At 38.7% G+C, this 26,806-nt stretch overlaps 2 protein-coding genes across 9 annotated transcripts in view; one reads left to right on the plus strand and one right to left on the minus strand.

Annotated features, from left to right (window-relative positions):
- Positions 1 to 200: 200 nt before the first annotated feature.
- cntd1 (cyclin N-terminal domain containing 1) lies at positions 201 to 6,770 on the plus strand. 3 transcript variants are annotated; one of them, XM_069907293.1, is made up of 7 exons: positions 201 to 362; positions 894 to 969; positions 1,844 to 2,012; positions 2,127 to 2,289; positions 4,030 to 4,174; positions 6,324 to 6,420; positions 6,530 to 6,770. In XM_069907293.1, exons 1-7 carry the CDS (start codon positions 209 to 211, stop codon positions 6,629 to 6,631), a joined length of 906 nt encoding a protein of 301 aa, XP_069763394.1. In that variant the 5' UTR covers positions 201 to 208; the 3' UTR covers positions 6,632 to 6,770. The 3 variants fall into 3 exon arrangements, with proteins under 3 accessions (XP_069763394.1, XP_069763393.1, XP_069763395.1); XM_069907292.1 differs by having other exon boundaries at positions 290 to 653; XM_069907294.1 differs by lacking the exon at positions 6,324 to 6,420 and having other exon boundaries at positions 290 to 653.
- Positions 6,771 to 9,662: 2,892 nt separating this feature from the next.
- becn1 (beclin 1, autophagy related) overlaps positions 9,663 to 26,806 on the minus strand; it is a 33,109-nt gene continuing 15,965 nt past the window's right edge. For 4 of the 6 annotated variants that reach the window (XM_069907286.1, XM_069907289.1, XM_069907288.1 and 1 more), the window contains 10 exons: positions 24,321 to 24,388; positions 22,139 to 22,197; positions 20,582 to 20,672; positions 19,542 to 19,678; positions 18,315 to 18,509; positions 17,050 to 17,196; positions 15,781 to 15,930; positions 13,211 to 13,271; positions 12,234 to 12,376; positions 9,663 to 11,400 (listed from right to left, as the gene is read on the minus strand). In XM_069907286.1, the coding sequence (XP_069763387.1) occupies positions 11,232 to 11,400; positions 12,234 to 12,376; positions 13,211 to 13,271; positions 15,781 to 15,930; positions 17,050 to 17,196; positions 18,315 to 18,509; positions 19,542 to 19,678; positions 20,582 to 20,672; positions 22,139 to 22,197; positions 24,321 to 24,388 (1,220 nt within the window). In that variant the 3' untranslated portion in view covers positions 9,663 to 11,231. The remainder of the gene's footprint in view (positions 11,401 to 12,233; positions 12,377 to 13,210; positions 13,272 to 15,780; positions 15,931 to 17,049; positions 17,197 to 18,314; positions 18,510 to 19,541; positions 19,679 to 20,581; positions 20,673 to 22,138; positions 22,198 to 24,320; positions 24,389 to 26,806) is intronic. The other 2 variants (XM_069907290.1, XM_069907291.1) reach the window with 2 other exon arrangements.

Genomic DNA, 26,806 nt, shown 5'->3' on the forward strand with positions numbered 1-26,806 from the left:
CTCTTCGTCCACGTTGTTCCTTCCCCACTCCAGGTGCTTCTAAAGAAATTTTGGTCCCGTTAAATATCGACTGCACGCAGCAGGGAGCACAAACCTGACGGCACCAGCGCTGGCAGGGAACTTCGTCCGGCGCATGCGTGCTTGGGCGATCAGGGAGGTGGCCTGCGCATGCGTGTTGGGGGGGGGGGCACGGGGGTTGATCAGGTCGATGGCCTGCGCACGCGTGTTTGGACGCCCAAGCCTCCCGGCTCCTGCGCGTGCGCCCAGGCCTCCCGGCTCCTGCGCATGCGCCCAGACACGAAACCGGGCGTCCCCGGCCAGCATGCGATCGAGTGCGCCGCCATTTGCGTCGCGCCTTCGAGGTGAGGACCAGGCCAGCTCCTCGGTCCATCAGTAAGGCTGACGGGCAGGAGAGGTGCCCCCCCCTCCCCCCCTTCCAGGGGTCTCGGAGCAGAGCGGGAAAATGACGGCGGTGCTGGTTGTCAAAGGGAAGGGGAGGCGGGCCCGCTCCCAGCCATCGCCCGAGGTGGCGTTCGTCGCCACGTCGCCGGAGATGCTGGAGGAGCTCCTGGTCGGTGTGGCCAAAGAGAATGAAGCTAACCTGTCTCGGCTCTCCCAGCACGCAGGAAGTTTCAAAAAGTCCAAATTAATAGGTGATGCCCGGCGTCCGAGTTTGTGGTGGGGGAGGTTGGGGGAAGGGGGGAGGGGAGGGGGGGAGGTGGGGGGAAGGGGGAGGGGAGGGGGAGGTGGGGGAAGGGGGGAGGTGGTGGGAAGGGGGGAGGGGAGGGGGGAGGTGGGGGGAGGGGTAGAGGGGGAGGGAGGGGGAGGGGAGGAGGAGGAGGGGGCACTTGGTCTAAACTGTCTCGTTGCAAATAACCCCTCTCTCCTCACAGAGTTTGTTTTCCGCCTTTGTGAGCAACTGGGTCTCCATCAGGTGACCAGATACCAAGCAGTGGAAATACTGGACAGGTAATGAGAGTAAGACATAGGTAGTAAACGATGGTGATGCTTTAAATGTGATTAGGAAGCCCCCCCCCCACCCCCCAGAATTATAACCCTAGGAAGATATTTAGACCTTGGCAACGTCTAATTTTTGAAGTGATTGTGGTTAGACTGCAATCTGTTCTTTTAGAATTGTACACCGTGGAAACTGTCACCGCTAATCGCTTTTTGGCTCTGTTTCAGATTTATTGTTCGTGCGTGATCTCACGTTACCAACCTGAAATACTTTATTTTTGGATAAGCCCCAAGATGTGTTTGGCCCATATCCATCTGTGTTTCTGCTCAAATATTTTTAAATGTTGTAATGGTCCCTGTTGCCTGCTCCTCCTTTAGCAGTAATGTTGCATGGGGGTGGGGGGGGGGGTAAAATCTCAAATCCCTTTTTTTTTAAAAATTCCTCTCAATCCAATGCCCTCTAGTTCTAGACTCTCCTACCCTAGGATAAAGACTCTCTGCTCCCGCATAATTGAATGCCTTTATAAAGTCACCTCTTTTGCTCCATGGAAAATTGTCCCAGACTATCTAATCTCTATTATTCAATCCCTGTTGCCTAAGGAATAATAAAGCAGTTTCTGTGACTCTTTCACAGTGTAATGCAGTGAGGGGGGATGAAAAGGAGAAAATTTGAAAATGTAGTTTTCAGATTCAGAATTTATTATTCATTGTTTTGTGGCAACATTTCAGTACAAACGTTTATGTAAACCATTTTTTTCATCACTCGAGCCCAATTACATGCAGGTATTTAAGGATGCCAAGATTGTTTTTGAAATCAATAATAAGGCCAATTGAAATGGCACTTGCATTTTGTTATTTTAATTTAGTTTTTAATTTTGTTTTGCAGGTTTATGATTCAATACATTGATAAACTTTATTCATCTACATGCCCAGGTTCTGATAAAGACACAGAAAAAATTGATTGGATACAAATGCAGATTACAATCCAAGAACATTTTGTGCTACGAATCATGTCTTGTGTTCAAATAGCAAGCAAGATCTCATTCCATTATCAGGTAACTTTCTTGAACATTTTTGTGTGATGTCAACAGGATATTCAATACAAATTCAGTCTAGAAGTTTCAGTGGAACCCAGTACATACTTTTTTTATATGTATCTATTTCTCCAGATTGTTGATATTAGCATGGCCCTTAAATTTCTTCAATCTCTTGGTTACTCATACAAAAAGGAAGATCTTCTCAATTCGGAGCTCCTTGTTCTGAAAACTCTGAGTTTTCAAGTCAATGTTCCTTCTCCTTTCACTCATACTGAAATACTGTTAGAAGTCATGGGTGAGTGAAAATGTTTTAATAAACATTTACTAACAGTAAATTATATATTAATCAAATACAGCATTTAATCTATAGGAAGGGATCTTGCAGAAATGCAAATTTAGTTTAGGATTTTGCTCATTTGTCCTGCTAGTATTTCTTGCTGAAACAATAACACAACATGAGTTTATCAGGTTATGGTCACATTGCTCTTCGTGGACTCCTAGTCCAAATGAAGTACCTAATTTTCAACATTACAACATGGGTTATATTTCAAAATTATTCATTTGGCTGTGAAGCTCTTCATGATGCCCTGACCAAAAGGTGTTACAAATGTGAGATTTTCATTTCATCATTAAGCAGCCACAGTAGTTGTGTACATGTACAGATATTTCTAGTTATTTATAACCAGGAATCTTTACTTATTCTGTGGGTTTTTTTAAAAAAAACATGCTGACTGTTCTTATGAGGTACACCTCAGCCACTTTTAAATAACAAGAGATACGTTTGTTTCTGTGTTCTTCTCAATAATAACTTGGGTTTGTTTACCCTCTGCTAATGCTCTCTCTCTCTCTCTCTCTCTCTCTCTCTCTGTGCATTGAATTACATTTTTCACTTTTTCCGTTTGATTAGTCAATTTATCTGATGTCTTCACCAACCTTTGAATTGTTATATTTGTACTCGTTTCCTCCTTGTTCATAATTGATGTATGCAAAGCCCTGTGGACGCCAACAGTAAATAGTTCCCCAGTTGTTAAAATAGCACTCAGCCAATACCATTGTGATCACACTTGCTATTTTCACTTGGATTCCTTGACCTTTATTCTTATCAGTTTTTCACATGGAACCTTGTAATCTGTCTCGCTAAGATCCGTGGATAGTGCATGGTAAATGAACTTCCCGTCAGTCCTTGTTACCTCCTTAAAAGTCAATGTCTGACTTGCTTTTCCCCAAAAAGTGATGACTGCACTTAATCGTCTGCCTATCTTCAAATTATACTGTCCATTAGAATGTTTCCCCTGTCATGTCTCTATCATTAACAGTTAACTGACATGTGACACAAGAGGAAAGGAAAATGACTGTCAGTTTCCTTTCTTCTCTTAAGGCTTTGAAATTTATTCATTTGGACATCACTATTTATAAAACTGTTAATATTTCCTATTTTACTATATTCAATATTTCCACAATTTTCATTATTACCTACAGTGAATGTGCCCCTCTTGTACACAAAATATTCCATTAGAACTGTATTGGTCTCTTCATCTCTTCCAGTTCCACATACTTTTAAAATATCTTAACGATGTGTTTTATCTTTTATTTATTCAGAAACTGTTTCAGGGTATTACTTGATTATGCATGGTCATTTTTTAAATCCATCCCACTCAATTTCATTTTATTTTCCTGTGCTTTCAAAGTGAAAAAGCTTCTTGCCTTGGCTTGCTCCATATTCTCTTCTCTTCATGATATCTAAGCCAACTGAAATGTAAACCTCTGCTGCACCAAGGCTCTCATATTGACGTAAAAGGTAGATTGATTTTAATCAATCTATTAACGCTGGCAGCAACAAGATTAATCTGACCGTTTACTAATATTATGCTTTAAATGACCAATATAAATAATGTTTCTTAAAAACAGCAAATTTAATAGTGTGGCATTATTTGATGATACAATGTGAAAAGTAGATACATTTAAGAACTTTGCAGAAATTATTTGTAAAGAATGGGCTAATTCTTTTCAGAATACTTTAATGTTATGCTTTTAGGCTACAATGATCCGTCAGTTCCGGTGAAGCCCCTGCACAGTATTTCTCTGAAGGTGCTGATGTTTGTTTACCTAATGAGGAACACTATCTATGAAAACTTATTAAAAATTGCTATCGAAAATTCTACACCAACTGAATTACAAAGGCAAGTAATTTTGTTTGTGTTAGAATCTAATTAGGCTTAAACTCTTATTTTTGATTACATTTGGTCTTTATTCATAAACAGTGAGTTCAATGTTTGCAGCTTACTTAAGATAGAAGTATAGTTTATAAGAAATTCCCCAGTCAATTGCTCAGATAAGCATTTAGTTCAGTTAAATATCTCATAAATCAAGCATTTAACATAGTTTTCACACAAATTGAAATAAATATAGCAGCAATGAAATAGCCCCAACAACAATTTTAATGCTTTAAGTAGGACTGTAAAATTGGAAGGTGAATGGTACAATTTGGGCGGCACAGTTGTTGTCGTGGTAAGAGCAAACCCTTTACAGCACCAGCGATCAGGACCAGGGTTTGAATCCTGTACTCTCTGTAAGGAGTTGGCACATTCTCCTAGTGCCTGCGTGGATTTTCACCAGGGGCTCTGGTTTCCTCCCACTGCTCAACATTGGGCAGCATGGACTCATAGGGTGAAATGGCAGAATCATGCTGCTCCTCCATATCCTTCTTGTGGCAAAAGCTGGTGTCTAACTTCCATTCTTGATAGAGAACAGTTGGATAGGAGATGCCACTGTTTGATTTCCCACTCAGCTACCAAGGCATTAATGCAATGAGCTGAAAGACTGGATACAACTCTGTTGAACGTTGCCATAACAAGCCCAATCTCCCATTTATTTGAATATGGTTGCCAATCTTGATTAATGAAGTACAGGTGAGTGGTTTGTTCTCTCTATTTTACTTGTCACTGCTTATGGTGTGCTGTGCCTTATAAAGGCAACCTTAGAAATCAGATCTACCAGTTTATCAACCAATGGAGCTGCAAGTAGTAAGCATGCTTGTACAGAAGGCAGGGAAGCTGAGCCAGATCAAGCATAATCCAACCCAATAATATATCTTGGTAATAACAGGAATGTATCTGGCAATTGAAAGCATTTCCAAGCACATACTGTTTACTACCACAAATCTATATATAATGCATTTGCAGAATCTCTGCGATTTTATGAAATGTTAAAATTGTGAAAAGTTAAACAAAATACATGGAACCAGTTCAATTTATTTATACATCAAATAATTGTATACAAGTAGATTTTCAAAAATAAACACTTTTAAAAAGATCATTTTGGAATAACAAATGGTTATTGGCCATTGCCTCCACTTGCCCCTCATCCCAACTCCCAGCTAATTCAAGAAGAAATGACCTTGCTTACAAGTGCCTTTGGGATTGAGGGTGATTTACTTTCAGCCAAGTTGCCTGCTAAAGTAGCTAATAATTCAATGTGGGAACTACAAATGACAGGCGAGTGGCTCGTGAAATTCCCTTTCCCTCAATTTCCTACACATTCTGTGCTCCTGCTGCACTGCTTTAAGGTTGTCCTGTATTGTTTTCCTTTGATTTAAATAGTCATGAAACGTATTTGCACATGTGGATGGGAATTTATGCAAGGCTTTCACAACATCCTCAAATCCAGTAATCTATTCACTATTTGGTTGAGAATTAACAGATAATCAATTCCACACTATCCACACTCAAGCCAAGACATTAGTCTTCAAAAATGGGTTTAAGGTAAGGTGAAAGATCAGACTTCAGGTAGCATAGCTACAAGGTGTTGCTCCAGCAGAGTGAGCAACAGGCACCTGAAATAAGAGGATACTGGGGATGAGAGAGCCATAAAGGATGGATTGTGAAAGGTGGCTGAGAGGGGATCTGGCAAAAGGGAAGGGGGGGGGGGGGAAGAGAAGGAAACAGGTAAAGATAATGAAGGAGGATGCCGAGGAAGATGCAGGAGAGAGTACATGCATTGTCTGCTGGAGGGTGATTAGAGTCCACTTGCAGAGTTAGTTTGTCTAGGGGTGTGTCTTGACAGGGTAGCAGAATTTGTTTTCCTTGGCATTGGACCGAGATATTTTGTGGTGGCCAGTACACAAAGGCCTCAGCGTTTGAAAAGAGTTAGGCAAAGTATCTTCCACTCATCCACAAAGGGACTTCCTTAGAGAAAGAGTTGTTCACTAAGCAAGGTAAAGAGAAAATAACCAATTATTTGATATTAAGAGCACTGATGATTTAAAAGCTTTGTTATAGTTGTAATAAATTTCTATTTGCAAAAGTCAGTAACATTTTAACTTTATCACAGAACAAAATTTTTGTCCGTAAAGGAAGATTGCATGCTTTTAGCCGTTGGGGTTATTGGAACAAGTGCATTTATACTGAACTATACACCATGGTGCAAGGTAGCAAACAATATAAATATTATTAAAATGTTATTGCTCTAGTATTTTGTTCATTGATGTCATAATCGTAATTATCTCAATTCATTGATTTTGTGCTCTTGTTTAAAAGGTTGTGCAGCAACTTGCCTCAATCAGTGGTGTAACAGAAGAAAGTATCTCTGAGTTTTCTCAAGTAATATTAAAACATATTTTTCCAGGTGAAAACCATTAAAATGAGTATGTTGTTAATATATCATTAACAAGACATTACTTTGAAACTAATTTTTGTTTAAAAAGAGAGAATCTGTGGAAAATTCTTAATGTGATTGAGTGAAACTTAATATTCTGAAGTAAAATGTTTAAACCCAAAATGTATGTGTGAAGGTTTAATTTCTAAGTACAGTTGTCTAACCTTTTATCCTCAATCATCCATTCCAGACACCTGCCGTTGTTCGGAATCTTCCAAATTTTGGAATAATTTTGATTTTGGTCCGTTTAAGCCTGCCTACCTGTCTGAATCACACTGCTGTCTCTCCCTTTCCCCCGCCGTATCAGCGCCAGGGCAACGACCCCCTTCAGTTCTCCAGCATTGGTACAATGGTGTCAGCTGTGAGGGATTATGGATAGCCATTGAGCCCCCATTGTGCCGCTGAATGGATGTCCATATATGGCATTTTGGAGGGACTTATAAAATAGTGGAATGCGACTGCATCTTTAAGTAGATGTCATCTACCGAAAAAAGATGCCAGTTTTGGAAGTTACTGGTTTCTGGAATTCTGTAGCTATCAAGTGAGTAATTCAATGGAAATGACAAAATTACGGTTACGGTTTGATTTCAGTCCCATCACTGGCTTGTACATTTGTCAAAACCATAAATATTTAAGAAAAATAATAAACAATGCAATTTGCTTGCTCCAATTCAAATAATTTGACTTCAGACAATTGTTAATTGGTAAGAGCTCAAAATATACTCCTTTCACTACAATTTGGAAGATTTTACAGAAATTCAAGTTGGGATTTACCTAAAAGTTGTTGCTGGTTTTTTTTAAAAAAAAAACTTTTTACTTCATTCTATAATGTTCAACCTTAGTTGGTAAAGGTAACATTCCACAACATTTCTGGAAAACACTTATTTAACAAATTTTTCTGTATTTTAGATCTGTAAATATTGTGACTCATTTCCCTTTGGAATGGCATGTGGCAAAATAGTTGCACTTATGATAAAGAGCCAAGAATCAACACGTCTCTTCTAGAATAAAACAATTTTCTTTGCATCTTTATGGTGTTAACAATTTTATCATGAACTCCTTTTTAATAACTATGTGAATATATTATTGTTTACAAACTATTCCCAAGAAACTTTTCCATTCCTGCCTGAAATAGAACTTACTGGTTGTAGTCATGGCTATTCACTTTGACCCAAGAGTTTGGGATCATACTTCAATATAAAACCAAATTGGGAATTTTCTATCTTTGGTAATATCATTTAGTCTTGCCCCACCTCAATTCATCTACCTGTGAGCACTTCATCACCTTTGTAATTTCTAGTGACAATATAGGTAGAAAAGGTGGAAATTCTCTGGGATTATCGAATTTAAGAACAATGACGTTGTAGTACTGGTGAGGATGTATTTCAAGTCGCATGTGCAGTTTTGATTAATGAAATTGAAAGGACATTGCTCTGAAAAGTATGGAGTGGAGATTCATAAAGATGCTTCTTGGGATGAGATACTGCATAGGCTGGTTTTGTATAAAGGTTTTGGTGAGGGAAACCAGCTAGTACAAAATTGAGATGCATACATAATGGGAGCATTATGTACATTCCCTATAAATCAAGATGGCAGCACTGCAACAGGAGTGGGTCCACAATTTTTCATATCTCCTCCAAAGGGTTCTATTGCATGCCCTTGTCCATGCAGATTTAAATTGTCAGTAGAATGGGGCAGAAATCCCATTTTTAAAACATCAATATTCTTAGAGCTGCGGCATCCAAAATAGTGGCACCTGCATTCAGCACCCCAGACAGAGTTTTGGGCTCCAAGGAAGCAGTGGATTAGTAAAGCACACCAGAGCAGAATATCCCTTTGCCATGGAGAAGCCTGAGAGGACCCTACTGGGTAAAAAAAACCACAGTAGCAGACCAGACTCCAACTCAGGAATTAGCACCCAAACACTTCACACAGGCTGCTTGTGGCCAGGATTTGAGAGGGTGAAATTGGAAGCCTGAGTACAAGTCACTCAACTGATCTTTCCTTGAGGAACAATACATGTCAAAGGATTTTGCTTTATAATCAGGAGTATAACGTAAATACCAAAAACAAATAATAAATTGACTCCAAATTGCAGACACTTTCTACACTGCTTCTGAAAATCTTTCTTTCTTTGGCTTGGCTTCGCGGACGAAGATTTATGGAGGGGGTAAAAGTCCACGTCAGCTACAGGCTCGTTTGTGGCTGACAAGTCCGATGCGGGACAGGCAGACACGGTTGCAGCGGTTGCAAGGGAAAATTTGTTGGTTGGGGTTGGATGTTAGGTTTTTCCTCCTTTGTCTTTTGTCAGTGAGGTGGGCTCTGCGGTCTTCTTCAAAGGAGGTTGCTGCCCGCCGAACTGTGAGGCGCCAAGATGCACGGTTTGAGGCGATATCAGCCCACTGGCGGTGACTCTACATCACCTTTGTTCACCTCACCAAAGCCTTCGACACCATGAGCAGGAAAGGGCTTTGGCAAATACTAGAGCGCCTCGGATGCCCCCCCAAGTTCCTCAACGTGGTTATCCAACTGCACGAAAACCAACAAGGTCGGGTCAGATACAGCAATGAGCTCTCTGAACCCTTCTCCATTAACACCACCTTAAATAATTCCTGACTAATTACAGAGCACCTACAGCATAGGGATTGCTTAAAGTGGTATGTGAAATAAGATAATGTTTGAAAACCACTGCTCCAAACCAACAATTTTTTTTAATAAAAGTACTTTTTTGGTCAAGACACCTCATATTTAAGTTTGAAACAAGCAACTCAAAATATAATCAAGGCAAGTACAATATAGAAAAATCCAGATATTTTGATTTATGGCCACATTCATTACATGTAGAAAGTGAATCTTTTATCATTGCCACACTGCATCAAATGGCACCCATACAATTGTTTATATTGAAAACATTCACACAAAACTGCAGTTTCCAAGTTGCAAATTCATTAATGTAATGGCTGCAAAGGTTATGAAGTTTTTTTTTAAAAAAAAAATGAAACAGCTGTTTCTTCATTTTTGTTGAACAAAATGAATGTTTACTGAAGTAATTTTACAGATACACAAAAGACTACAGCAGTTAACATTTTAAGAACACAAAGCTTGCCGAGGCATCGATTCTCAGCTCCAATTTTCCATCTTACATTATGGCAGAGACTATATCGTAAATTTCTGGTATTCTTTAAATAAAAAATGCTTGCTTCTTTAAATTATAATGGTGTGTGTTAAATAGTTTCTATTTACCAAAATCTCTTTAGATGGTACAATTAAATCATAAATAGACAAATCCAACATTAGAACAGTAGCACAAAACTCCAGACCATTTACTTGGAAAAATGACAGAATAGAAACAGCTGGGCTATTAAAAGATTTAGAAATTATTCAATGTGCAAATGATACCAGATCAAACTAAATGCAAAACTTTTAAAATATATTCAAGATGTTTAGATATCAATTACAACATTTTCAGTTGAAATAATGGTTAAAGATAATATTTAACATGAGAAAATCATGTTAATTTAGCAAATCTATTTCAAGGTTTTCATGTTTTTCAATTATGTCTCATAAAAGCCATTTAATTACATTCTAAATGGAAGACTATATTACTAGGATAAATAATTACTTTTCTCAAATAATTACTTAATTTCACTGAAGTCTATCATTTCTTCAGACTATTACACCATTTATTTTACAGTACTCCACTGCAGAATAGATTCTGGAAATTACACAATGATTAGATTTAAATGTAATCCTTTATTATGGATGCCATCATGCTTCAACTGAAAATGCATCCTGCCCAGTTAGCCATGACACCAGTGTATGCTCTACATCCACCAGTATAACACACAAAACTTAATTTGTTATCTTTGGTCTTTTATAATCATTCCAACCCATTACGTTATCACTCACCATGTCACATAGGTGTCTGATATTTATTGTAGACTCAACACTAAAGCATATGAAAATTCACCTTAATTCAATCAACATTGTCTAAAAATCATACCATAGAAAAATCAGATTTGCACAAAACACTTGTAACTGTCCACTCATCTTATTAAATTCTATACAATCTTTACATACAACATTTTGACCCTCCCATAGTCCTGTGCTTGGGAGAGAAATTTTAATGTCGGGCAATAAATCTCTTGAGCATTCAGTAATCTCAGGATGGGTGCAGTGCGTAGAAGAGGTCTAATGGTATGCTACAATCAAACTGAAATTTGTTTTGCAGCAAGTGACATTCCTTTTTATGCCTTATACCAGTCACTATGGCCGGCTAATGATGAATTGGGAACACCTTTGGGATTCAACCCCAAGTTTCTTGAGGAATTAAATAAAAGTATACAAATAGCAAACAGACAAAAAAAAGTTCAAATCTGATGATTGAAACAGTGTCCTTAAATAAAAGATAAATACACTATGCCAGCCAGTTCTTCAACTTTTCCCCACACTTGACATCTTGTGGTTGATTCTTCTGGGAACAGACACTACTTTCTTCTGGCAGTAACAAGTTAAACTCAAGGAATAAGGTTTCAGCAAAATCAAATTCAACAAGGAAATTTGATGTAATCTATTGTATGAATATCATCTATTGTAAAATTGAGAAGACACCCAAGCCAGTCCCCATTTTAAATTGGTAAGCATAAATTTGAGTGCTTTAGTCCACTGTTCTTCAGAGTTGAATTGAGTTTTAATAGAATATGATCCTCCACTTCCTCCTGTATCTTCAATCTTTCCTTTTTCCACATCCATCCTATGTTGGAAAAGTAAAAATTTTTAATGCAAAGTTAACTACCTGTTATTCAACCCTTGGACATTTCTTCACTTGACTTACAAGAACAGTATAGTATTTTTGGCCACTAAGTTACTTTCAGTTATTAGTTTCTCAGGTGTGCTCATGGTTTAGAAGTTCTGAAGATGTGCAGATAAGCAGTGAAATGCTTAGTGATCAACATAATGATGAACTGTGTCCATCAAACAGGTTATTAAAAATCATTAAGAATTCTTAAACTATGTTTATATCAGACTCATTTGATTTTTCTGTCATATCATACACTCAAATATCAACTCAAGTAGTAAACATAGCTTATATATTTCAATACATGCAAAGTTGATAAATATAAATAAACAAGTTTGATTCTTCGTGTTCTTTACAAATAGAAACATGCTATTCCTTGGCCTTTATTATCACAATTGAAAATAGATTATTTTCATAACTTAATGAAGGAATGCAAGAAGGATTACAAAAATCAATAGTCATGGAAGCCAAAGAATCTCTTGCTGGAAATGTCCTTTTAATCAATTGACCCTTTGTTTTCTTGGAGTTTTTTTTGAAAATCGATTGTGCCATAATATGTATATTAAATGTTATTCTCTTTGAAATAGAAAATGGTCTGAATATGCAATTGGGAGTCTTGTTTCTGCTGTTTCAGATACTGTCATTCTACATGGATACACACCTTTAAACATTGGCTTCTATTTGGCTTCCCAATTAAATTAACTCAGATGGTGAATGCACGGTTTTGAAGGGAAATCTTGTACTATTTTTGACTAGGATTACATCTAACTGGTTAACCAATCAAATACCTGTATGGTAAGCAGAAGCCAGTGTCACCTCGTTCTACCTCTTCCTTAAATTGTTGAACGCAGTCCAGAAAAGCCACCATAGCATGATCAAATTTGTTATCCCAGAAGAATCGCAATCCTCCAGAACAATACAAGGGCAGCTCCTACATCAGAAAATTAAACATCAGGTACAAAACTGAAAACAGACCTTTCACTCCCAGAGTAATTGGTTTAACTTCTTCTATATTTAATGGTAAAACCTGACTGTGTTCTCCCATTCCTGGAACCAATATCAAATAACAATTAAAAAAATTAAAGAGAATTTCACTTTCCATATGGTATAATCTCTCTTGTTCCTCCCCATGACACTGCTAACCTGGGAAGACAGTGGGATAAGGAAAAGCAAACTTTCATCCATCATTCCATCAGACCTTTGTATGAACCTGCACTTTCTTACGATCAACTTGTTTCTGATAAAGAGCCATTCATTTACCCCAAATAAAATTAACAGAAGAGTATCACATGATACCCATTTCTCTGAGACTAGCTAAGGACAACACACATTTAAAAAGAATAGAAGTAATGATATGAGAAAAATATCAATGATGGGAATGAAATTATTTAAATTCTAATAACAATAACACAACATTGAATTGCACATGAAAGCACTTTGACCCCATTTTAATTGCAATCTCAAAGAACATAGAAAATCATTTTAAAGGGAATGGGATGACAAACTGGACATTGGCTCAAATGGAGTGGCTTGAGATTTCCCCAAGATCATTATTTAGTCATGGGATATTAGTTTACCTAGATTTCTAATGCTGCTGTTTTCTTCCCCTTTTCACAACTGAATTTTTTGAGTACTATTTTAAGCATGTTTTATTTTCATATTACAACTTTTAATTCCAAATTTATTGAGATAAAATGAGAATTTTTCTTAAAGCACATTTTAGTTAAAACAAGGTGAAAGATAATTTTATTAATGAGGTACAGACCTTTGTTCTGTCCATAAGAGATTCCAGGTATGAATGATTACCGTAAGGAACAAGACGGTACCTATAAAATGGAGATGCCTTGTACATAATTGTGCATTTAAGAAAAAAAGTTGTTGTTTCATATAATTTTATATGAAATTGTTTATGATGCAAGGAAACCCGTGGCAAAATAAACTCATGTAAAATCACCTACATGGTCTTTCTCCAATGGCACGTACATCAGGTGATCCATTGGACATGTTAGTTCAGTTTCTGCCACTGAAAAAATTAGTGTCTTGGGCAAAACATCTGCCTTCAAACTTACTGCTCAAAAAAGGGACTACCCTGGTTCCAATTACTTTTTGATTCTCAACTAGAGAAACTTGAGGAATTTCTCTCATGTCCCCACTTTGTCAACCAAGGTGATCCCAAAAATTGATTCTGCATATTGTGTTTGTACAATATTTGAAAATGCTACATCATATTCTATACATATACTGACAACATCCATTTCAAGTACCTTGACCATATTCAATTACTCCACCATCAGGGGGGTTATAATAAAACCAATCTTCTTCCATGCCAGAAACTCCATTCATTGCCACCAATTCTATCTCCCTCTCAGACTACTATCTCAGCTTAAACCAGACTGATTGAAACTTTAAAGCATTATCTAACCCCAAGATGAGCTTCCAACCCACCATACATTAGAAAGTCATCCCAATTCTACTTCCATGGTATCTATCCTACCAAAGGTATTTGAACCCTAGAATATTACAGCAGAAGGCCACTTAAGCCCTTCTAATCTGCCAAACCATTTTCTTCTTAATCCCACTGACCTGCATCTAGTCCCTCGACCTACATACCTTTTCCATTCATGTACCTGTCCAAATTCTTTTTAAATGTTAAAAGTGAACTTGCAATCACCACTTCAACTGGTACCTCACACCCATGACTGTGTGAAGTTCCCCCTTTCACCTTCCACTGATCTGCATCTTACCTACCATCAGTGGAAAAAGCCTATCTACATTTATTCTTGTCTATCCCCCTCAATTTTATATCTCTCCCAATTATTCTACACTCCAGGGAATAAAGTCCTAACTTTTTTAGCCTTTCCCTATAGCTCAGTTCCTGAAGTCCAGGCAACATCTGAGTAAATCGTCTCTGCACTCTTTCAATCTTATGGATAACTTTCCCGTAGTTAGTTGATCAAAACTGCACACAATACTCCAAATTTGGCCTCGTGTCTTGTACAAGTTTAGCATAACATCCCAACTATTACACTCAATACTTTGATTTAGGAAGGCCAATATGGCAAAAGCTCTCTTGACACCCTACCTGTGTCACCACGTTCAGGGAATTGTGTCTGTATTCCCAGATCCCTCTGTTCTACCACACTCCTCAGTGTCTTTCCTCAGTGCCTTATCATTTACTGTATACTTCCTTTCTAGGTTTGCCCTTCCAAAATGCAACATCTCACACTTGTCTGCATTAAATTCCATCTGCCATTTTTCAGCTGGTCACGTCCCTCTGCAAGCTTTGAAAGCCTCCTTGCTGTCCTCAATCCATCCAAACTGTCTCATCTGCAAATTTGATGATCCAATTTAACACATTTATCATCCAGATCATTGTTATAGGTGGCAAACAACAATGGTCCCAGCACCGATCCCCGAAACACGAGTCATAAGCCTCCAGTCTGATAGCCTTTCCAATGCTTTTGTTTTCCCCATCAATTACTCCAAACCACTTATTCTCATGTCTTCTGTCCACTACTTCTCCATCACATCTCTTGACTAGGCTTACTGACATGACTCTGAATTCAACACCTTTTACACATACAAATCCTTCAGGCTTTCCTCTTTTCCACTTTCTGAATTTGATTTCTTGTTCCTCTTACATCCCCCATCCTTCTCCACACTGCCATCATTTTAGCTGTCCCAATACCAAGATCTAGAATTCCCTCCTTCCCTTTACAATCCACATAAAAGTCTATTCTTGTCCACCTGTCCCAATATTTCTTGGCTCAAGGTAAAATTTTGAATGAAGTTCCTGTGTTTTTATTTCCTCACATCTAAAAACATTTTTCAAGAAAGCAGGTCAGAATACTGATAATACAGAAGAATATTTGTAACAGATAGTCATCATATTTTGTTTTTATTGCACCAAGACAAAAATGTCTTTCCAGGGTGCAGCAGATGGGATAGCCTACAGACAGTACTATTAAGTAAACCAGTTGGAATAAAAATCTGCATCAGAAAGTAACCATGGTTAGCACAACTCTGTTACAGTCCAGCGACTCAGGTTCAAATCCATTGCTGTCTGTAAGTTTGAATGTTCTCCCATTGCCTTTGTGTGTTTCGTCTGGTTGCTCCAGTTTCCATCCACCCTTCAAAAACGTACAGGATTGTAGATCAAATAGGTGTTATTGAGCAGCACAGGCTTGTGGGCCAGAAGGACATGTTACCGTGCTGTATGTCTAAATTTAAAATAAAAAGTCATCCTAATTCTACTTTCATCCTACAAGGACAATGGGCCAAAGGGCCCATTTCTCTGCTGAACATCTCTAAACCAGACGCAGTTTCAAAATGCACCTTTGAAATCGAAGTTCCATCTTGTTGGCCAGCGAATGCAAAAGTAGCACAGTCTGTCCCCAAGCTGCATTGATCTCATTCCATTCAACAGGAACACTTGGTAGTCGCCCTAGTCTGAAGTTATTGATTGTACCAAACTGTCCACTGTGCCTGTGATTCAAATTGTTCAGCAATGAAAAATTACTCCAAAATAGAAATAGACAATAGTTACTGAAGTCAAAAAATATTTAACAGCATCGACTTTCATAAAACTGAAAAGTAATGTACAATTAAAATGTTAATTTTAATGCCCCTTCTCACATCACGCAAAGCTGCAATGACCAAAAAGTACATGCATTATTCCCCTGCAGCTCTGCATATGGAATCACAATTTACCAGGTTTGGAGGATGGGGAATAATTTACTTCATGAGTGAGCTGCAAGAAATTTACACCATTCCCTTTTGCATTCTCTGAAGTGAAAATTCATGTGAATATTGTGCAAAACTGGCATTGATGAGAATGACAATTTAAGGATACAAATCATGGTGTTTTTTTTTTGGTCACTTGAAAGCATGCATTTAATTTATTATGATGACTGCAATCACAAAAGAAATTTGTTATCTAGTTAGCCCAAGGAGGTTGAGGAGAAATTAGTATATTCAAATAAAACAACCACTTTGGACTTTACAAGTCAAATGGCAGAGACCAGCAACCACAGTTGAACATTCCAACACAAACAATCCCCGTATTTAAAAACGAGATCTTTGCTGATTTTCCTGTAATAATCCTGGGACAAAGACTACAATAAGGTCAAATTGTGTTATTACAAATTTGGTGGCAGCTGTATTCTACAAGTAGATTTCACATCTCTTGTTTAACATCGTGCCAACAATACCCAAAAGATAATCTAATTATAAATAATTACACGCGATCGGAATAAGATGTTATGCATTTTACTGAGTGCTGCATTGGTTGAATAGTGGTCTGAAGAACAGCCATTAGCCCATCGTAAATGGTTAAAAAAATAGTAAAATCAAAATTCTATAATATCAAAGACAGTGTCCCTAGGTTTGACAGTTTCTGAATGATCTTTGAGTGACTACAAACCAACAGGTGTAAAACTGAATTAGAAATAAATTTACAATCCTGTCTCCATATTAGTAACTGCTTCCATTGATGTGGACTCTTCAACATCAAAAATCTGTCATTTAATTGACATCAAAAGCCCACTGATAATAACAGCAGCAATAAGAACTACCAGTTTAATACAGATACAAGGTGGCCCTTACCATATGTGGAACGTGGCATTGAAAACATTGGTTTTCTTAAGTTTGTCGAGCTGAATCTGAGCGTATCGCATTTGATTGTCAACACTCTTCAGCTCATCATCAAACTCCAGTTGCTGTCTTTTGAATTCCGAGTACTCCTTTTGGTACCTTTTGCGCATGCAAAAAATGCTCTATTAATCTTAGTTCAGCAATGGTTTTAGTTTTTACAAGATTTAGAAATAGGAAATCCTTAGTGAAAACAATTTTTGTCTTTTATAGTTTATAAAACCACTAGCTTGCATTTAAACAGTTTTTTTTTTAAAAAGCAGAGTGGTGGCAAAAACAAAGACCCCTTGAAATGGTTCCCAATTCTCAGATTTTAGTGATTCTGCTCTGTGATGCAGATGGCAAATTTCTGGCTTGAAAATAATTTTTTAAATAAATTTTAAATTTATACATACAGCACAGTTACAGATCATTTCTGCCTAATTTACACCCAATTAACCTACATCCCTGGTACATTTTGAATGGTGGGAGGAAAAGGGAGTCCCAGGGAAAACCCACGCAGACATGGGGAAAATCCCTTAAAGACAGCATGGGATTTGAATCCCAGTCCCAATTGCTGCCGCTGTAATGATGTTATGCTAACATGCCAACCATGCTGCCCAAAAAAAAGTTCTGAATTCACATTTCACAACATGACAAAAAACATTACAGTCCCTCAAGCCTTTCTTCTTGACCAAATTATTTCTTGTTATCACCTATGCACTAATTGATGAAAAATGTCATTCATTTAAATTCATTCACAATATCATTGGGTGGATGTGGTGGAGAAAAGAGGTGGGGGGGTTGTTACTTAATGCAAGATTTTAGAACACAGAACACTACAGTATAATACAGCCCTTGATGTTGTACCAACCTACTTATTCCTAACCCAAAACAACAAGCCCTTCCTACTTCATAACCCTCTTTTCTTTCATGTGCCTGTCTAAGAGAGTCTTAAATGCCCCTAATGTTTCAGCCTCCACCACCATCCCTGCCAAGGCATTCCAAGAACCCATAACTGTGCGGAGGAGGGGGGGGGGGCTGTGGAAGCTTATCCCTGATGTCTCCCCTAAACTTTCCTCCCTTCATTTTGTACAGATATTACCCCTCTTCCATTAACAATTGGTAAGAAATTCTAAACTCCTGGCAACATAGCAGAGTTTCATGTGTACTTTTATTAAGCAGTATAAATATTATGGATTACCAGTTGGAAAGAATTATATTAACAATTGTTGACTCACTCAGCTTCTTCTTCATTGAGTCTGTCAGTCTCCGCTCTAACCTTGGCCAAGTCATCTGCTACCTTCTTCCGTTTCTCTTCTACTTTTGCAAGTTCCTCAATTAGATGGTTCTCTTCAGAGTTCAGCATTTTTAGCTCTTCCAAAAGCTGCTCTTCATCTTCCTGACTCATTTGTTCAAGGATCTCTAAACAATTCCTGAATCATTCATTTTAGTTAGGAGCATTGTATTCAACAAAACCAGAGACATTTCTCCAAAACATTAATTAAGCATATTACAGTACTATCTTAGAATTAATGATTATTTATCACCATTACAGTTAGAGAAGATATCTAGAGCATAGAAAAGAGCAGGTCAGTTTTTTGGATTCTGTTATACCAACAGTAAAGTTCTGATGTTGGAAATCTGAAATAAAAGCATCCTCACCACTGCAGGGCAGTCAGGAATGGACAAATTAAGCTGACCTTGCCAACATCCAATGAATGAGAGTTTGACTGCTGCTCAATACAATTTCAGTTCCTTTCTTTAAAAAGGAATATAAAAAAATGCAGCATGGTAACAGGCCCTTCTAGCCCATGCCAGCCAAATGCACCAATTAACCCACAACACCCATACATTTTTGGAGTGGGAGGAAACCAAAGCACCCAGAAGAAACACATGCCAACACATGGAGAATATACAGACAGCTCCAGATTCAAACCCGGGCCTGGTGCTGTAATATTTGAATGAAATCAGCAGATCGAGCAGTGTCGATGAGAGAAAAAGGATGGTCATCGTTTCGATCTGCAACCCTTCAAAGCTCAGAAGGGAAACGGCGGATAGCTGGTATCTGACATACTCAGTCTTGAGTGAAGAGTTCCAGTTCAAAACATTGACAATTTTTTCCCTCATTGATATTGATAGTACCACTGATTTCCTCGATTGTATGCGGCTTCAGAATCCAGCATCCGCAGTCTCTCAAGGGTCTCCAGCTTGTTGTTTACATGTGCACCACTGTCTGCTTCTCCTCTCATTTATCCCTTGTGTTTGGATTCAAGGCCCTCACATTCGGACTTTAAGCTTAAAGCTAACAATCCAAAGTATAAATAATGACAGTTGGGCTGGTTAGATGCAATAGGACATTATAACTAAAGTCTTAGCTGAACTGAATAAAGTTTTATTACCCTCTATCTGAAACTGATCTGGATAAGAAGTCTCATGTACAGTGCAACTAATATTGAATGACTTACTTGTAGTTCTGGCATTCATTTTCTGTTACATTCAGCTGCTGGTCTAATTGATCCAGCAACGTATCTGTACATTCTTCACAAAGAGGGTGATCTACATCTGTTTGACCAGACATTATGTCAAATAGATCACTAGTCACCTATTTAAAAATTGGGAAGGAATTCAGTGACACACAACCTGTATGTACCACACACATCTTCTGTCATACTTATTTTTCTGAAAGAAAAAAAAAATCATAATTTGCAGTGGCTTTCCTGGACGACAATAACTTGGCCTCTTCTGGACCATGGACATAGGGTGTTAACTGCGATCAAGGAATTGTGATGTGGAAATCATCCCAAAACAGCAAACTTATAATTTACAAAGACTCTCCCGGGAAATAACTCAATTTACAGAATTTTCACAGAAGAGATTCCTAAAGGTCATAGGGTGCCACCTCCATGACTATCCAGCACAATCTTCCAGGCAAATTCACGGACGCTTGGTGACTCTGAAGCAACTACCTTTTACTTTCTCTTGTACTGTAAGGGGCACCGAGTGACACTAATTTCATCTACTTTAGGGCAGGCAGAAGGCAATATTGTGTAATATTACATATCAATAAAAAATATTTTTAATCTTCAGATCTCAAGGCATATGAGCAAGATCTGCAAAATCAACCTAAAGAATAAACATACTTCCTCTTGGATTTTAGGCTCTCATTCAACAATTAGCATTGTTTTTATATATACAAAAGAATTAAAGACAAAGTTTAGTATTTCATGCCTGGTTTACTGCTCAGTATGGGTGATCATCCACATAATACTTTCTTCCCACACTGACTGATCCCTTTAGTTCCAAGAGATACCTCTATCTCTTCCTTGAAAATATTTAATAACTTGGCCACCTCTGCCTTTCTATGAGCATCACTTCTTTTCAGCCACCAGCAATCTGAAAGGAGAAGTGCTAAACTGTGTAACCAAGACGCACATTATCTCACGAGCATTTTTTTTTTAAATTTGGGAGACATTAAAATCATAAATGTTAGAGAAGACAAATCTACCTTTAACCTTCGACTTAGGTTCTCCATTGTCCCGCCATCAGAAGCTTCTCCAATTAGTGTAAAACTATTGGCACTTTCTGTGGACAACATCCTACGTGGGATGGTTTTGGAAAACATTTAAGTTACAGAAACAGATGTGCAATTCCTCTAAATAATATTTACAGCTGTGTATTATTTTCATTAAACAGAGGCAACTGTTATATTTAAACTAATCAGATTTAAAAAGCGCGTTTTTTAAGAAAATCACATTTTAATTTTCATCTGGTTGAATAATCTCTCTAATTCATTGCAGTTACCAATGCTAATTTTGAAAACGGACTCCATAGTTAGAGGGAGTAATTGGGAGAGTACATTTTCCTTCCCTGTTCTCTCAGAATGGGATAACATTACAGAATTGATAGAAATATTTCTTTGCTGAATGCAAACTACATTGACATGCAAGAATTGAAAGACCCAGTCCATACCCATCAGTGGCTTAAAATGGTTGGTCAATAATATTGTCAGTAACACCATAGTAAAACTATCAGAACTTCAGCCCTTAAGTATATCCTAATTTTTGTCAGTGACCACAGAATCACTACCTTCATAATTTACCACTTTCTCCAGCCACTTTTGTGTCAAAAACTGGCATCTCATTCAATATGGAATGATACACAAAAGTCTAAAGACGCTGTGATTGTAATAAAAACACAAATGCTGGAGGAATGGGAGGGGAAGAGTCCAGACAAAAATATGTTCACTGGATATAATAGGAAAGGTGAGAAATGATTTTGACAGCGGGGAAAAAAAAGAGAAACATGCACTGGGAGAAAGGCGACAAAGTGGGGGGGGGGGGGGGGAATTTAACAGAAACTGGAGAAGGTGATGTTAATACCATATGGTTGGAGGGTATCCATAATGGAAGATGAGGTATTGTTCCTCCAATTTTCAGGTAGTCTCATTCTGGCAGTGCATGAGACCATGGATTGACATGAAAGCAAGAAATGGGACGGAATTGAAATGGATGACCACTGGAAGATCAATGCTATTGCAGCAGACAGAGCCAAGGTTCTCAACAAAGCCATCTCCAAGTCTATACCAAGTATCTTTGATGAAGAAAAGAGCATGCAGAATAATTCACACTGCCAATCTGCTCAATTTCTCCTCAACCACCTCAAAAGTCTGTAGACTTTTGTGTATCATTCCATATTGAATGAGATGTCAGTTTTTGACACAAAAGTGGCAAATTATGAAGGTAGTGATTCTGTGGTCACTGACAAAAATTACCCTTCGCCCAAATCAACATGCCCTGAGCATTATGGCAGTCAACCAAATGACTCATCACTCGACTCGAGATAAAAAGCATGGTTAAATAAGCCAAGGGATCTGCTCTTCACAAGGTCAGAGAAAGCTTCAACCCAACAAATCATCCAGAAATAAGACTAATTTCTCCAAATTTTAATTTCATGATACATGGAGCTAAATTTAGTTCATCAGCATTAATGCTATTGACTGACTGTTACATAGCGCAAATAATATTTTGCCAATTAAAAAAAAAATAGAATTGCTTGTTCTTACCGAGCTGGAGGAATGTACTTTCTAGATACACCATCAGGCTTGTTCTCTTTACATGTGTCCTGAAAATTAAAGCATTTTAAGTAAAAGCAGATGAAGATAATATCAACTAAAGAGTTTTATGAAATAGCTTAGAACAATTACCATTGTAATTTAAAAAAATCACATGCTTGTATTAAGTACTAAACTAACACAAGTATTAGTTATAAAATACTAGACTAGCTGCTCCTGTTGGGAAAGAAATAAAAGCGCATCAGAACTGGCACCACAAGGCTACGAAACAGCTTCTTCCCACGGGCAGTGAGGATGTTGAACAACCAAAGGAACTGTTCACATTAACCATTCGAGACCCTCACTTTCACAAAATAATATTTATTTATTTGTAGATATGAATACTTGTCCTGCGGATGTACTGTTTGTAGGAGTCTCATGCCTAGTTCTGTGCACCTGGTGCTGGAGAACGCGGTTTCGTTGGGTTTTACATGTGCTAATATATAATTTAATGGGAGGTTAGGGGAGATGAATGGTGTTTGCACACCTCCTAACCACCAATCTCAAACATCTGAAAACTTCACAAAATGAGCAAAGGCAGTTAAGGTAATGTCAGTGAAACAATTTTTACTGAGATTTCACAGAACAAAAATGGATTAAAAATTTATTAACCTGTTCTAATGATAAAAGTGGGTGAAATCTAATGCAAAAGGTAATCCCCAATTCCCCCCGCCCCCCACCAGAGATTATGGACATTGAACTCCTATCTTAAATAATGCAGTATCTCTAACAGTAACACTTGCTCAATCTCTTCTTACAGTCTGGTTCCCTGGTATCAAAGGTGGAAAAGACAAGAGAATAGGGTTGAGAGAAAAAAAATACACCAGACACGATTCAAATGTGGAGCAGAAATGATGGACAGAATGGGTCAACTTTGCTCTGACATCTTTTGTTCTTATCTGTTTTCTTTGGGAAAGCAAAAAAATTCTTCTTGAGCCACTACTATTTTAAGTTTATTTTGCATTTTACCCCCAGATATTTTGTAGTTTGAGACCAACTGTTTAAATATAAAACAAATTGAGCTTCTGCACAAACTGTGCTACCCAGATTACAGAAGCTAATAGCTCCATTATGATCTGTTGGTTCACTGAGTTGATTCCAAGGACACCAAGCCCAAGCTCATTTCTAGTCTTACGCTCAGCTAAATGTTGACATGAATTTGCTTGTATTGCTGCAATGGACTCCAAGTTAAGTGGAGCACAGCAAAGTCCTCAGATTGACTGAAATCTTCTCCTCAAGCCTGGCACAATTCCAGACAGGTCTGGAATTGAAATGAGCAAGGTTATCCACAGAAAGGCAAGCAGCTTAATTTCCAACCTAGTTAGTTTAAACAAGTAATTATTCTTAAAGTGTGTGTACATATTTTCCTGTCTTACGGTTACTTTTAAAAAAAATACCATTCAAAAGGCATTACGGTTAGCGTAAATGTTAGTGCAATCTTCAAATCCAACACTGTCTGTACAGAGTTTTGTATGTTCTCCTGTCTGCTTGGATTTTCTCTGGTGCTCCAGTTTCCTCCCACTCTTCAAAACATACCTGGTTTGAAGGTCAATTTTGTGTGATGGGCAGCACAGGCTCGTGGGCCAAAAGGGCCTGTATGTTCAAATTAAAATGAAAGAGCTGGAGCAGGCTAGTCAGCCCCTTCACAGAGTGTCTACTATATAATAACATCACAGCCAATCTGCTTACAACCTTAACTTCACATTCTCATCTCCCCACAATAACCTTTCATCCCCCGATTATCAAGTACCCATCTCTGTCTACATTCAGAGATACTGCTTCTGTTATCTTTTGAGGAGTTCCAAATTCATCTCTTAAAATTCTTTTTTCATATAACAGCCAGATACAGTTTGCATCATGTGTATACAAAAGAGTGCTCAATGATGGCCAGCACCAACAGGAAGATTCCATTCTCGATCCACCATTATGTTTATTTGCACAATAAACCACGATAACGAGGTCCCCTTTTACCATTTCAAATAGGATCAATGAAATGACCTCCTTAGGTATTATTCTAGGTCACAATACATTGAACAGCAATCCACAATATACTTATCAATTAAGCAATAATCAGGTGTCCCGTGAACACTATAGCTGGACTATTAAATTTATGGAACTCTGGTTAAGTTCTTACCTCTGGGAAGCTGCCATCTTCCTCGCCGCCTTCTTCTGGTTTTACAGGAGTAACTGTAACTAAAGGAGCTGAAGAAAAAAAAATCAACTTCATTATATACTTGCTGATCATTTAATACTGTTGATTTTGCTCTCAATGTGCAATTTCAGTAAGCCACATAGTTTTAAATATCTGAACACCATTGAAAAATAATGGCCGAAGAATCTTGATGAGACCCAGCTACTTATCTGAGCACGAATCATCTTTAGATCACTGTTACTGAAGTTTTGACCAGGAGATGAGCTTATTCCATGCAATACCATCTCTGTTATTCCTCGTCACAAAATTATTAACTTGACCTCTGACTCGAGTCACAAAGCATTCCCTCAAAGATGGCTGTCATTCTTCAACACTGTCACCTTCCCATAAACACCAACTATATCCTGGACACCTGCATAATCAATGGGTTATCATTTTCAGGACCCCCCCCCCCCAATTAATGGCCTTATCTTGTGATTTCCCCCATTACTTCCAACTATCACATACTTAAAATTCTCATTTGCCTATTTAACATCACACGCTGATCTTTTCAATCCTGATCTTTGTAATTTTCTGCTCCTCCACAGGTACATTCAATCCCACAAACAGACTTTGCCCCAAATACAAATCACTTGTAAAAAAAAAAAAAAAAAAATGCAGTTAATAGAAACCCGAAATCAAAACAAAAATGCTGGAAACATTCAGCAGATTATGCAGCATCTATGGAAAATGAAATGGAGGTAATATTTCAGATGGAAGACCCTTCATCAGTTGTTTGTGTCTCCTAAGAAGTCTGAAGCAGGCAAGGCTACCAGCCACCAATATGTTAACCTTCTACAGGAGTTCTATCAAGAGCATCCTGAGCGGCGCATCAGTGTGGTACAATTGCTGCAGAGAAATGGATCGGAGATCAATCCACAGGACCATAAGAGAAGATCACTGGAGTCTCCTTCTCCATCCTCACCTCAAATTGATGTAATATACCAGGATCATTCCCTAAAGAGGGCACACAAAATCATTACTTGTCCTGCATATTGCTTGTTTGCATGTGCATTATGTCCAGTTGTGTATCTGCATATTTTGCACCAAGAAACAGAATGTTGTTTCATCAGCTTGAACTTGTACAATAAACTTGATTTATCACTGCCATCAATCACTTGCCACTTTGCAACCCTCTTAAATCAAGTCACTTTTATTTGTCATTCATACCATGCATTGCACGGTAAAGACAAGATAGCATTTCTCCAGAACTACAGACCAGATTTACATAAATACCACTTAAAATAGTTAAAATCTTTAAAGAAATACAATAAAAGTCCTCGGTACACTATCCACGTGTTCTTGGAATACAGGAGCCTGATGTCTTTGGGGGGGGGGGGGAGGGTGGGGGGAGAAACTTGCCCAATTTGGACGAAAAGGCTGAGTGCTTCAGTACCTTCTACCAGATAGCCAAAGGGAGAAAAGTTAACAAGGGGTGTATGGAGTCCTTCATAATGTTTATTGCATCTGCAGGGTCTGACTTCACTGTCCTCTGCAGGGTCTGACTTCACTGTCCTCTGCAGGGTCTGACTTCACTGTCCTCTGCAGGGTCTGACTTCACTGTCCTCTGCAGGGTCTGACTTCACTGTCCTCTGCAGGGTCTGACTTCACTGTCCTCTGCAGGGTCTGACTTCACTGTCCTCTGCAGGGTCTGACTTCACTGTCCTCTGCAGGGTCTGACTTCACTGTCCTCTGCAGGGTCTGACTTCACTGTCCTCTGCAGGGTCTGACTTCACTGTCCTCTGCAGGGTCTGACTTCACTGTCCTCTGCAGGGTCTGACTTCACTGTCCTCTGCAGGGTCTGACTTCACTGTCCTCTGCAGGGTCTGACTTCACTGTCCTCTGCAGGGTCTGACTTCACTGTCCTCTGCAGGGTCTGACTTCACTGTCCTCTGCAGGGTCTGACTTCACTGTCCTCTGCAGGGTCTGACTTCACTGTCCTCTGCAGGGTCTGACTTCACTGTCCTCTGCAGGGTCTGACTTCACTGTCCTCTGCAGGGTCTGACTTCACTGTCCTCTGCAGGGTCTGACTTCACTGTCCTCTGCAGGGTCTGACTTCACTGTCCTCTGCAGGGTCTGACTTCACTGTCCTCTGCAGGGTCTGACTTCACTGTCCTCTGCAGGGTCTGACTTCACTGTCCTCTGCAGGGTCTGACTTCACTGTCCTCTGCAGGGTCTGACTTCACTGTCCTCTGCAGGGTCTGACTTCACTGTCCTCTGCAGGGTCTGACTTCACTGTCCTCTGCAGGGTCTGACTTCACTGTCCTCTGCAGGGTCTGACTTCACTGTCCTCTGCAGGGTCTGACTTCACTGTCCTCTGCAGGGTCTGACTTCACTGTCCTCTGCAGGGTCTGACTTCACTGTCCTCTGCAGGGTCTGACTTCACTGTCCTCTGCAGGGTCTGACTTCACTGTCCTCTGCAGGGTCTG

Source organism: Narcine bancroftii, chromosome 12 (assembly GCF_036971445.1).
Source record: "Narcine bancroftii isolate sNarBan1 chromosome 12, sNarBan1.hap1, whole genome shotgun sequence".
Classification (NCBI taxonomy): Eukaryota; Metazoa; Chordata; class Chondrichthyes; order Torpediniformes; family Narcinidae; genus Narcine; species Narcine bancroftii.

Coding starts and splice junctions, on each gene's coding strand:
- cntd1 (XM_069907292.1), top strand. CDS start 464: ATGACGGCGGTGCTGGTTGTCAAAGGGAAGGGGAGGCGGGCCCGCTCC. Junction 970..1,843: donor GCAGTGGAAATACTGGACAG/GTAATGAGAGTA, acceptor TTTGTTTTGCAG/GTTTATGATTCAATACATTG. Junction 4,175..6,323: donor ACACCAACTGAATTACAAAG/GCAAGTAATTTT, acceptor ACTTTATCACAG/AACAAAATTTTTGTCCGTAA.